At 54.0% G+C, this 13174-nt stretch overlaps 1 protein-coding gene across 1 annotated transcript in view; it reads left to right on the forward strand.

The window, feature by feature from the left end:
• The window catches only part of LOC136309546 (protein-glutamine gamma-glutamyltransferase 2), a 31543-nt gene that overhangs the window by 4953 nt on the left and 13416 nt on the right, over positions 1-13174 (forward strand). The window contains exons 4-7 of the mRNA XM_066237865.1: positions 3395-3637; positions 7223-7341; positions 8832-8960; positions 9946-10123. Coding sequence (XP_066093962.1) covers positions 3395-3637; positions 7223-7341; positions 8832-8960; positions 9946-10123 — 669 coding nt within the window. The remainder of the gene's footprint in view (positions 1-3394; positions 3638-7222; positions 7342-8831; positions 8961-9945; positions 10124-13174) is intronic.

The raw sequence follows: 13174 nt of genomic DNA on the forward strand, positions 1-13174 counted from the left end.
CCCCTTTAAATGGAGGGACCTCCAGCTAGTATCTGATCTTCCCAGCCTCAGTTCCCCTTCCGTAAAGGGGCAGTTCAGAGTATAGGACAGTGGTGCTTTGAGAAGAGTCAGGCGTAAAATGATGAAAATCTCATCTATGGAGCACCTACTGTTTGTGTGCTCATTCTAAATGTGCCCATCTTGGAAGCCTAAGGAGTTCCCATTTTACAGATGGGAACACTAAGGCTCAGAAAGGTCAAGTTACTTGCTTAAGTCACCCAGTGAGCAGGGGCAAAATAGAATTCAAAGCCGACCCTAGAGTTGAAGTTTTTCATGATTGTGACTAACAGGAAGCACCTCTCAGTGAAATGGACCTTAGTTTCTTCCTCTGTGAATGGGATGGTGGAGCTACCAGCCTGGGCAGCCCCTGATTTCCTGCTTTCATTTTTCTTCTTTCATTTTCAAGGCGTCCCCTTTTTTTCTCCTTAATTATCTAGGCAGCCTGCTGTTAGGTATTTAGGGTTTCAAGTTCAATGTTGTGAAGACAACTGGCCTTTCCACCCCAGCAACTAATCTCTGTCCCCCAGTCTTCACTAAGTTATCTCAAACTGTAGCCAACCTGCCCTGGTCATCTCCGCAGTCCCGGTGGGCAGCCACGGAGGGCATGATATCTCTGGCTGCACTTAGCTTCCTCGTCTGAGCTACTGAGACCCTCTCTGGGCCTGGGAAGCCTTAGGGACAATAGAAGGAAGCCAGGCCTCTCACCCCAAAGTCCGGGCTTGTGTCCATGCCCGGCCCCCGGCCAGGCCTGGGCACCCTAGAATGTTGGAACGTTCTAGTGTGTGATCGTCTTGTCTTACCTCTTCAGGGAAACTGAGGCTCGGAGAGGGGAGAGAGCTGGCCAAGGTCACTCAGTAAACAGAGCGTGTGGCCTGACCCAACACAGACAGTCTGAAATCCGACAGGCTCTGTTATAGAGGGCACAGACCACTGTAGACAAACGCCATCCTTGTCTCAGGATTAAAGTTCTGCTCCCCTCCAAGGGAGGGCCGGGGCGTGGGGCGGGCGGGGTGGCAATGAGGCCAGCCTGAAGGAGTGAAAAGAACCCTTATGAGGCTAATAGCAGGCTTTGCTCTGGAAAGTTCCCCTCATCCACCACACCTAGCCTCCTGCCACCGTGGTCTGGGATAGTGACCAGGACCCCTCCGGTCACCAGAGTCATTTGGACCCAGAGAGTTCCTTGCAGTGTCTCTGGCCCCACAAAGAGTACCTTGTGGCACTGCAGCCCAGGAACTTTCAAAGCTAGCTTTCGTGAGCAGCTGTGAGTCGGGGACAGCTCGTCCTCCTCCCACACTCTAGGGCCGCCTGGAGAAAGGGGTGTGCGTGTGCACACCACCGCATGGCTGTTCTGGGACAAAGAGAAAGGGAAGTGTGTTTCCTGACCTTTTAGTATGTCAACAGTGACGGTGGCTATGAGACCGGCCCCAGGCTGTAACTATGGTAATCAGGTTATTGATCTCCCAAACAGGGACATTTCTGGGAATGAAAGGGATACCATTAATAATTACAGTAGGGCCACAGGCATAAACTGGGACTGTTCCAGGCACACTGGGCCACAGGGGCACCCCAGCTTTACCCCGCTTGGCCACAGTTTCCATTTCACTCCACTCTGCACAAGGTGATTGGGCCTCAGAAGGCTGATTTATAACGGTCCCTTTTGATGATATGGAGGACAGCTCACATGTACTGAGTAATTGCTACTTCTTAGTCACTGTTTTAAATGCCTTCCATGAACTCGCTTACTGAATGCTCCACACAATGTTAGGACATGGTGGTGACAATGTACAATAACTTTTATTTATTGGTCACTCACTACGTGCCAGACACACTGTGATGGGCTTTCCACGTGTCACTCTCTTTAAGCTTCGCACGGACCTTGAGACCAGGTACTGCAATTGGCCCTATATACAGATGAGGAAACTGAGGCACAGAGCTGACTAGCTGTCTAAGGTGGTCACAGAGCCAGATTCAGACCTGGAATCAGACCCTCCCAGGCCTGTGGTCTAAACCTGTTCTCTCCGTTGATGAGAAAACCGCAGACAGAGAAGCCTGGTGACTTAGCTCGGGTTGCACAGGGCTCAGGGCCCGAGTAGGGAAACCGGGCCTTGACCAGCATTTGGGCCCCAGCGACCGGACTCCTCCCTCAGGCTGGCTCTGGAAGACAGGGAGCATTTAAAGGCTAACAGCTGGCTCCTGGCACCCAGACAGGCCTCCGGAGGCCTGTGTCATGCCAGTTAGTTCATGATTATATTTGGGCCTGGGTGTAGATGGGGGCAGGGTGCTGGGCACTGGGAGGGAGCCCCTGAGGAAGCACGCCCCTCCCTGCATTGTCCGCAGGGGTGGGCAGGACGGCAGTGAGAGGGGGGCGGAGGATTAAAAATAAACCTTCCTGGGCAGCTGCCCAGTCGAGTGGAGACGGTTCTGTTTCTCCTTTCCACCACCCAAGTCCAGAAAGGGTGAGCAGCCCGCCCTCGCCCTCCATGACTCAGACCTGCCAGCGTGGGTCGGGCCCCTCTCCACCTGGAAAAGCAGCTGTTTGAGGCAGGCTCCCTGCCTCCCTGAACCTCGAGACCCCCACTGGGGAGCATCCTCTGGGAACGAGAGGTGCCGTGGGGGGCAGCCCGGAGCCTAGAAACTTGAGTTCAGGTGCTAGCTCTGCCACAGGCCCCTGGGGCAGCCTGGGGAGCCCCTTCTTTCTCAGCCTCAGTTTCCCCATTCCAAGGGGGCCTAGGATTGAGGGACGGCTGTGAGCACTCCTAGAGCTGCCCACGGAGGTCCAGCGGCCAGAGGCTGGAGGGGAGCTGAGGAGACAGACACTTAGAGGTCTGTGGGTCCAATAGCAAGGGGGCTTCAGACGGGCTCCGTGGGGAGGGCAGAGGACCAGGGTCACATCCTGTTCAGAGCCTGGGCTTCTTTTTCTGAACGGGAAGAAGGACGCAGGCAGGTGGAGGAGCCAGGCAGGAAAGGAGGGTCCATGGGGAGCACCCACCTGATTCCTGTCCATGCTCCCAGTGGGCAAACTGCGAGGGGTGGGCATGTCCAGTGTCATGCCAGCCCAGAGCAGTGTGACGGAGACCCTGCCCCCGGCCGCTCTGACCCCCTCCCGGGAGGGATGGGCCTGCTCCAGGACCTGCAGGTTTCCATGCATTGCCACAAAACCACCCTGCAGGGTTGGGGTTCGATCCCCACTTTACAGATGGGCACACCGAGGCTCAGGGAGATGAAATCTCTCGCTGCAGTTCTCTCAATGGTTAGTGGCAGAGCTAGGCCTTGAATCCAGGCCCAAGGACCCGCGGCTCCCTCCCTCCCTGCCTGCCCACCCCTGGCTCATGGTCCCTGCTTTTTCCTTCTGCAGGCCCAGCCCCCAGCGAGGAGGCTGGGACCAAGGCCCGCTTCCCGCTCTCCGACGCTGTGGAGGGGGGCACCTGGACGGCCTCTGTGGTGGACCAGCAGGACCGTGTCCTCTTGCTACAGCTCTGCGCCCCGGCCCACGCCCCCATTGGCCTCTACCGCCTCAACCTGGAGGCTTCCACCGGCTACCAGGGCTCTAGCTACATGCTGGGCCACTTCACCCTTCTCTTCAACACCTGGTGCCCAGGTGAGTCGCACTGTGCTCACGGGAGGGTGGGGATGGGCAGGACTAGACCCACCCATGGGGGCCACAGGCGGTGAAACGGAGCAGAAGAGACATGAGTGTGGATGAGTGAGGCCCACTCTGTGCAGCGCCATACACAGTCTCCCAAACCCTAGATTACAACACTTTTTCCCATTTATGGAGGAGATGTACTTGCAGAAGCAAAATGATTTGCCCACAGCCTCACAGCTACCACGTGACCTCATCCCACGTCTAGGCCCATATGTTCCCATGGCACTCTGAGCTGAGCATGGAGGAGGCCTGGGCTCAGAATCCCGGTTCAGGAATGGGGTGCCCAGGGCCACGGCTCCCCGCCACGGGGCTCAGTTTTACATCTCACCAGGCTGGCTGGGGGGAGGGGGAAACTGAGGCAGGTGGAGGGGTGGGGTAGCCAGGAGAGGTGAGCGGGAGCAGTAGTGTTATCTGAGTGTCTCCTCATCCCACGCTCGCCATCATTCCCCCCTCCATCCCGAGGGGACAGGTCGGCGTCCTCGTGTCACGGATAGGACACGAAGGCTTAGGGAAGTTGAGTGGCTTTTTTGGCAGCTCCTTGAGTAAGCATGAGGACCACACTGGACAGAATTAGAGTCAGAGGGAAGAGCGGGGAAGGACTGGGGCCGACTCGAGCAGATGGGAGAAGGCACGGGGCCACCACGGCACTTCCTGGGCCTCAGGTTCCCCATCTGACTAACGAGGCAGCCAGAGCTGTCTCCTTCCTGCTCCTACACAGCAAGGCAGAGGGAAATGCCTGCGGGCGGGCCTCCGCCTAGGCACTGGGTGTCCCCCTCAAAGCCAGGGCCCAGGGCAGACAGTCTGGCCTCTGCGGCACCAGAGAGCCAGCTTCTCACAGGGACACGGCTTCATTTTATTTTCACCTCCATTTTGGGGGTATTTTCCTCACCTATTTGAGCAGAAAGATTTTTTTTTATTTTCTTCTTTACATACTTGGGCTTTTATTTCTCATTATAACCGTAAGACAGGAGACCGTCCCCACTATAAAAGCCTCAAGCACTACAGAGAAACAGCAAGCCCTGGACTCCCCTCCCCGGGGAGCCCCATTATTAGCCATGGTGGAGGGCTCATCCCCTCAGATTAGGGTGCACGTGCCTGGACACGTCACCGCCTTCCTGAGGTGCTCTGCCTCTCTTACACATAGAAGGACCCCACGTATACAACAGCTGCTGGGCTGTGTTTGCTTGACAACCTGTCTTGAGCAGGGGTCCCCAACCCCCGGGCCACGGACCGGTGCCCGTCCGTGAGCCATTTGGTACCGGTCCGCAGAGAAAGAATAAATAACTTACATTATTTCCATTTTATTTATATTTAAGTCTGAACGATGTTTTATTTTTTAAAAATGACCAGATTCCCTCTGTTACATCCGTCTAAGACTCACTCTTGAAGCTTGTCTCGGTCACGTCATACATTTATCCGTCCCACCCTAAAGGCCGGTGCATGAAAATATTTTCTGACATTAAACCGGTCCATGGCCCAAAAAAGGTTGGGGACCACTTGTCTTGAGGAACTTTCTACACTCATCTGTGTCGTCGTCGGCTCATTCTTTTTAAGCGGCAAGATCCAGTGCTTGGATCTTGCCCATGCAGCTGGTTCCCCTTTTCAGTGGCTCATTACAGGGAGGGTGTTGCAAAGAGCACCCTCTCTCCCATGGCCACGTGAAATGGTTTCTCAGGACAGACTCGACCTTGCTGGAGGCCCCCGGATGCTGGTTTTGAGTTTGGACAATCTACAGCGCTTACAGCTGGTGGGCTGCCCAGCCCGCAGAGCAGGAACAGGCGGTGTCTCCCCCGCCTCCCGCCTTCGCAACACTGTGGGATTTCAGAGTCCAGGGAACAGGGTGCAAGGTTCTGGGGATGTCTTCCTTCCTCTTGAACTGTCCCCTCCCTGCCCAACGGGTTGGCGTGGCGGTCAGCCAAGCAGAACAGTGACTACACTGACCCACATCCCAGGGCGGGATCCTTGAGGAAGAGGTGGGGCTGGTGATTGGGAGGCAGGAAGTTGGGTTCTGTGGGGGAGGGGCGCTAGGCAAGGACACTGTGCTCCCTCTGGGGGCAAAGGGCAGGGTCTGCCTATGAAATAGGACCCTCCTGTCCCCACGCTCCATCATGGAGAGGATCACATGCCAATTCTATGTGAGGCTTCTGTCCCCAGTGCCCCCTCCCTTATGAGATGGAAACCTGACTCGATGGGAACACACTGTGGGTAGTTCTTTCTTTCCTTTTCTCAGACTGCCACTGATTTATAACCACATAGTTGGCTTATCATAAGGCTAATTTTTATTGCCCCATTTCTGGAACCAAAGAGCAGGATACATAAGACTCAGCCATTTCCACATTGGCCGTCCTCCATGCAGTAGGAGTGGGGTGCAGGTCACTGCACGTGCTCGATGGAGCCCAGGGGCGCGAGGGGTTGGGGGACTGGGGGTCCAGGCAGCAGTACTGGAGGCCCAGCCTTGGCCGGAGTGTGAATGTGCTGTTTCAGACTGACTTCGGTAGGCACAGGGTCTGGGACCACCATACTATCAGGGACCTGTAAAAATATGTTCATTGCTTTTCTAATTGCTTTTACAATCAGGAAAAAATAGTCAACGTCTAGACCAGAGAATATGTCTTAATATAGAATATGAATATGTTTATCATTAATCCAAGGCAGTCATAAAATATCCTTTGACCCACCAAAGGCATAATGTGGCTCTCATCCTCAGTTTCCTCATCTGTGAAATGGAGATGGCAAAGGCCAGCCTGACATTAGACCTCCTGCCATCAGCCCTGGCACCCTCGGTCCCCTCTTCTGTCCTCACCCGTCACAGGGAGCTCAGTGCTCCGCCTACTCCAGCAGCCGCTACCTTGCTGTCCCTGGTCCTCTGCTTAGAATGCCATCAAGGCATCAGCTGCCACCGGCCGGATAGGACCCCACCTTTCTGGATTTGTTGTCACCATTTCTTGGCTTCCGCTCCACCCTGAATCATGCTCCAGCCTTGCGCTCACTCGGGGCTTTTGCTTACAAGGCAGTTCTCAGATATGTGATCACATGTACTCACAGGGCACACAGGGAGGGGGGCAGAGAAGGAGAGGTGCCCTCCCCAGGGTCGCACAGCCAAGTTAGGATCAGAGCTTGGGGGCTCCTGACTCCTGTCCAGGGCTCCTCCGCCTCTTATTTTGGCCTCAGTTCTCCCATTGGTAAAATAGTCGTGAGCCTCAGTTTTTCCATCTGTAAAGTGGGGTTTTCATGGATCCCTTCCGCAGAGGGCTCTTGTGGAGAATAAGCAAGTTAATGTATGCCACATGCTTATCACAACTCCTGGCACTTGACAAATGTTGGATAAAAGACAGCCAGCTACTGTTGTCACTAATTGATAACACCTTACATTATTGATGTGGGATTATTCGTTAATGACTAGTTTTTCAGATTAAAAGATAGAGAGGCCCCTGAGACGCCAACCTGGCCCTGGGGAGTTGGCGCCACGGCTGCCATGTCTGCAGGGACCCTGGGGTCACCAAACCAAATCTGAGGCCCCTTCTTTCGCTCCCGCAGCGGACGCTGTGTACCTGGACTCAGAGGAGAAGCGGCAGGAATACGTCCTCACCCAACAGGGCTTCATCTACCAGGGTTCGGCCAAGTTCATCAAGAGTATACCTTGGAACTTCGGGCAGGTAGGGCCATACCCTGTCCCCACGAATCATCTCAGACCCACTGGTGCTGGGCTGTGGGTCTGAGGCCGTCAAACTGCAAAGGTGTGATTGGCTGGGTCTCAGAGTCGTCCGCCCCCATGCTGTCAGGATTCAAGGTCTCATTCATTCTTTCTCATAAACTTCTGGGTCAGCCCGGGCATGGCTGTCTAGTCTGGTCTTGTCTGACCTCAGCTGGACGGCTCCTTCCTGTTCCATGTGGTTGCCCATCCCCCAGCAGGCCAGCCTGGGCTGGTTCTCCGAACCAGTGCTTTGTGCCTCGACCATCCAGCCTCCTACAAAAATTCTTGAAATACTGCTGAGAAGAGTCATGAGCAGGAATCACGTCACCCCTGGCCCCTCAACGTCCTGGTGTGAAGGGAGGGAATAACTGTCCACGGGGCTCAGGGCAGCAGTTCCTGAAATAGGCTCCACTTGGGCGGGGCTTTGACGGACCTGGGCGCATGGTCCACTAGGCAAAGGGAAGCGCATGAGCAAAAGCTTGGAGATGCTGTAGCTACGGCAGTACCATATTTATGAAGGGGCCACAGGAGGCGAAGTGGGAGAAGTCAGCCGTGTTCAGGCTGTAAACTGGTCTTCCTGTCAGGCTGATGGCAATAGGGAGCCACAGAAGGACTGAAGCCATGGAGGGAGACCTGTGATGAGGCCTCCCTCTGTGGTTATGGACAAGACCACAGAGATGGGGAACAGGAAACAGACAAAAGATTCTTTGAACATGACAGATGGGTGGTCCAATGGAGATGACAAGGGGGCATCCTACTCTTAATAAAGATAACATTTGTGTTTGTAAGGATGTAAAGGTGTGAGCCATACAGAGTGGAAGGACAAGCATTGCAAGCAAAGGAAATAGCAAGTGCAAAGGCCCTGAGGTCTGGGTGAGAGTGGGGAGAGATGAGATCAAAGAGAGGGTTTCCCAGACACAGATCACAAAGGGACTTGTAGGCCACAGGGAAAAGTCTAGATTTTACTCTGAGTGTCACAGAAACAGGGGTGATGAGATTAGATGTATATCTCTATAATCTACATCAGTTCCAATCAGAGCACTATGAGGGGGTGTGGTGGGGGAGGAGGAGACACTCATCTGTTCTGCAGGGTGAGTCAGGCTTTAGGGAAAGTGGGAACTAGGGCCTGAGGTGACTCTGAGGGTAGGGAAGTCCCACGGACGCCAAGCTCCCCACTCTGTCGTCCTTACTCCCAAATTCCCAGGACCTTCCAACCAAGCCCTAAATGCAGGAACACCCCCTTTCCCATTCTCACAACTCGATGTTTGTTCTACCTGCCACCTCCCTCCTGGTCCAGGAGAAGGGGGCACCACAGAGATGGGGCAGACCTCACCTAAGCTTCCCAGTCTGTGTGAGACAGAGCTCCTACAGCTGCTAGGCTTCAAGGCAGACTTCCTGGAGGAGGTGACCTCTCTTCATTCCCCCACCCCTCTATTGTTTCCTTTGACACAGTTTGAAGACGAGATTCTAGACATCTGCCTAATGCTCCTGGATGTCAACCCCAAGTTCCAGAAGAACAGTGGCCGTGACTGCTCCCGCCGCAGCAGGCCCATCTATGTGGGCCGGGTGGTGAGCGCCATGGTGAGTGAGCAGCATGGCCAACCCCGGGACATGACAGGGTGCCCAGGAGACGGGTGAGTCTCAGCTAAGAGACCTTATATGTAAAAGACAAATTTTACTCACATGATGGTAATGCTATGTGATTCCTCAAAGCAATTCATTCATTCAATAAATATTTATCAAGTGCCACTATGTCCTAGGCACTGGGGAAACAGTCAGGTATAAGACATGTGTGGTCTGTAACTTTATAGAGTTTATATTCTAGTGGGAGGATGGGCGGAGACAGACATTAACCAGCGTGTCATGTGAATTAGTGCGTAGTCATAAATAATGATGTAGGCGCTGAGTGTCTGACCGCAGGACCTAACCTCAGTGAGGGGTCAGGGGAACCTCCGTAAGTGACGATCCCTGAGTTGATATAATGACTAGAAGGAGAGTATTCAGCCAACGAGTATGGTCTGTGCAAAGGCCCTGAGGAGGGTCCAGCTGTGGCAGGCTTGAGGAGCAGAAAGGAGGTCAGTGTGGCAGAACAGAGTGAGCAGGGGTGGGGCGGGAGGGGCGGGGTGCAAGCAGGGCTGCAGAGCTGGGCAGGGGCCAGGCCACACAGGCTTTGTGGGGTGGTCAGAAGCCTGGATTTGTTCTTGAAGGAATGGGAGTTGGGGGAATGACACAATCAGGGCAGGGGCCAGAACTGGTCTTTGTACAACTCAGATCACGCTGTGTCATTCCCGTTGCCTGTAGACAAATTCACATCTCCAGCATCGCCTTCATGACCTTGACCTCTCTCTACCTCCTACCTCCCCCTTCTTTTACCTGTATCCCAGGCTCCAGCCCCAACTATCCCGATGTACCACAGTCTGTCACACCTTGGTCCCTCTGTACCTGCTGTTCCCTCAGCCTGACACTCCCTTCCCTGCCTTTCACTAAATGCTGAACTTGCACACAACTTGCCGCAGCCACCGCCCTCTCCACAGACGTGGTCCCTCTGATGCCCTGCTTGTTGCAGGTCAACTGCAATGACGACCAGGGTGTGCTGCTGGGACGCTGGGACAACAATTACGTGGACGGCATCAGCCCCATGTCCTGGATCGGCAGTGTGGACATCCTGCGGCGCTGGAAGAACTATGGCTGCCAGAAGGTCAAGTACGGCCAGTGCTGGGTCTTCGCTGCTGTGGCCTGCACGGGTGAGCTGCACACTGGGGTGTGGGGAGGGCCTGGAACCTTCCCTCAGCTCCGTGAACCTTACAAGGGGAGCACAGAGAGCCCTGGAATGGGAATCAAGAGACCCTGGTCTTGTCCTACCTCTGCCACCAAAGCTACCAATGTGCTGTGTGGCCCAGAACCAGTGGCTGCCCCTCTCTGTTCCTCTTTCCAACAACAAGGGGTATCATCTGGGAGGCAGCCCGGGCTCAGGTCGAGAATACGGACTTTGGAGCCAGATATGCCTGACTTGAAAATCCCCACTTTTCCATTCCCCTGCTTGAGCAAAGGACTTCTTCTTTCTGAACCTGAGTTTTCTCCTCTGTAAAAGGGGGACAATGACAGGACCTACCTCCTGGGGTGGTTGTGAAATAAGGTGCTCAAAACCGAACTTGGCCCAGTGTTGGTCTTACTAAGTATGACCTATTAATAAGTTGATAAGAATATCATCAATGTCCAGAAAGAGAAAGCACTTTCTAAAATGCAGAGGAGGAAAAGGTGAAGCAATTTTAAAGCAAAGGACAGGGTGGAGGCAGTGGAAATCGCTAACAAATTAGCCAAAAAAAAAAAAGCTGAAGATTGTTCCAGGGTGATGAGGGTGCTTATGAAATGGGTTAGCGTCGCATGCCGGTTGGAAACCTAGAATCTGGAGTCGAGGCCTTAATTCAAATCCCAGCATGGCTCCTTTCTGTCTGTGTGTCCCTGGGTAAGTCACTTACCTCCTCTGAGCCTCGGTCTCACTATACATAAAAGGGGCATAATAATAGTGCCTTTACCCTGGGGTAGTGGTGAAGATGAAATGAGTTAACATATGTGAAATGTTTAAAATGATTTCAGACGCACAACAGCAAATACTTATACAGTGCTGCTGCCTATTGTTGTTGTTGTTGTTGTTATTATTATTATTATTATTATTATTATTATTGGGCTCAAAAAATCTAAGGCGCTGATACTGGGTTCTCAGTGTTTCTGACTCCAAGACCAGTGCTCAGGCCCAGTACAGAGTCCCCGGAGCGCTCGCACTGTCCTGCACACTAGCGGGCCGGTGGGGACAGCCTGGCTCTGGGTCCCAGCTAGACTGTCACTGCTCTTCCTTCTCCATCACCACGACTGTCTGCCCCGTGACTTCTGAATTCCCCCTTCCCACGGAAACTCCCCCACCCTCGGAAGGGCCTAAAAAGACGATTGCTCAGAGAACCCCATGGGTTTCCTGGAGACACCTTACCACCCGCAGCCTGGGTCCCCAAGCTCCCCTGCACACGCCTCCTTCACCCTAGGCCGTGACTGCCTGCAGGGTTAGCTGCTGACCTTGCCCTTGGCTATCCTCTCCCCATGGCCAAGGCTGAGTCGGGGTCCTTGCAGCCTCCTCCCAGGAGAGGTATGTGATAAAGCCAGGAGAAGCTGGGCAGATGGGGGCTGTCTTATTCCCATCATCCCAGGGTTTCTTTGGGAACCCTAATTCCATGGGCACTGAGTCTGACTGCTAGCTTTGACCCCAGCTCTACCTCCAATCCCTGGGTGGCCTTGGAGAAGAGAATTCTTGTCTTCAGACCTCGGTTTCCTCACCTGTAGAATGGAGACAATGGTGACTGACTAATTCACGGGAAGCTTGTGGGACCTGAAGATGTCCCTGAGCATCTGGCTCAGGTCAGGTTCGGGTTAGAGGTTTTCAGGGGAAGCTGTGATCCCTCAGCCGAATTCTGGGGCATTTTCTCAATGTCTGCGAGCTGGCCAACACTGACCCGACAGACGATGGCAGTGATGGGCGCTGTGACACATTTTGCGGGTCCACCCTGGACACTGGGCAGACGAGACCGCCCACACCCAGCGCCTGTCTGAATCACCACAACATCCTGACAAGTTGCTATTATTAGCTCCTCTTAAGAGGAGGAAGTGGAGGCTCAGAGAGGGGAAGTGGCTTGCCCAAGGTCACACAGCTGGCGAGCGGCACAGCTAGGCTTGGAACCAGGTGTGCTTGACTCTGGGGCAGCCTCCTGGCCTTAGACCGTGCTGACGAGGCTTCCCAGGACACTGTCCCTGGGGATAGGAGTGATGTCCTGCTCCTTGAGCAGTGGGGACATGAGTCTGGTGGCATGGCTGAGCTAGGCCTGGGGTTGGATACCAGCCTTCGCTAAGGGCAGCAGTGAGTCTGGCCTCTGCCCAAGCCTCAGGGCACAGGAACCAAACAAGAGGTGGAGATTCGAAACTGCTCCTTGCCCTCCTCCCAGCTGCCACACTCCGGGCCAGAATCCAGGGCCATCTGGGAGGCTGCTGCCCTGGTTCATGGCAGGCAGAGGTCACACTCCTGTCCCTTCCCCCTGACTCAGCAACTCAACCTCAACCAAAACTAAAAGTGAGCCTGACCAGGCAGTGGCGCAGAAAATAGAGCATCGGCCTGGGATCCTGAGGACCCAAATTCGAAACCCTGAGGTCACCGACTTGAGCGCAGGGGGTGCCAGCTTCAGCATGGATTACAGACGTGACCCCATCATCGCTGGTTTCAGCCCAAAGTCACTGGCTTGAGCAAGGGGTCACTGGCTCAGCTGGAGCCCCTAGTCAAGGCACATATGAGAAAGTAGTCAGTGAACAACGAAGGTGCTAGAACTATGAGTTGATGGTTCTCATCTCTCTCTCTTCCTGTTTCTGTCTTCTCTCTCTCTCCCTCTCTCTCTGTCTCTCTCTCTCTCTCTTTGGGTAAAAAAACCCCAAAAACTAAAAGTGAAACAAAAATCGTATACGTTACATTTAGTAGGGCAGTTTTGTTTCTTTTTTTAGATATTTGCTTTGTTTATCCTACCCTGATAATATGTTACTTTTACAATATACTTTAAAAAGCCCATATAAAATGACGGAGTAGAAGTTCCTATAATGCCATCTGTCAGGAGCACCCAGCACCGCCGGGGGGCAAGACTCATGCCCAGGGTTTCCTGCTCGGCCTGTGGATGCATTGCTACGGCCTCTCTGAGTGCTTTGGCATAAATGCACGGCCTCCTCAACTGTGGTGGTGTCCCAACACCCTCCCACACAGCACCTAT

This window comes from Saccopteryx bilineata, chromosome 6 (assembly GCF_036850765.1).
Source record: "Saccopteryx bilineata isolate mSacBil1 chromosome 6, mSacBil1_pri_phased_curated, whole genome shotgun sequence".
NCBI lineage: Eukaryota > Metazoa > Chordata > Mammalia > Chiroptera > Emballonuridae > Saccopteryx > Saccopteryx bilineata.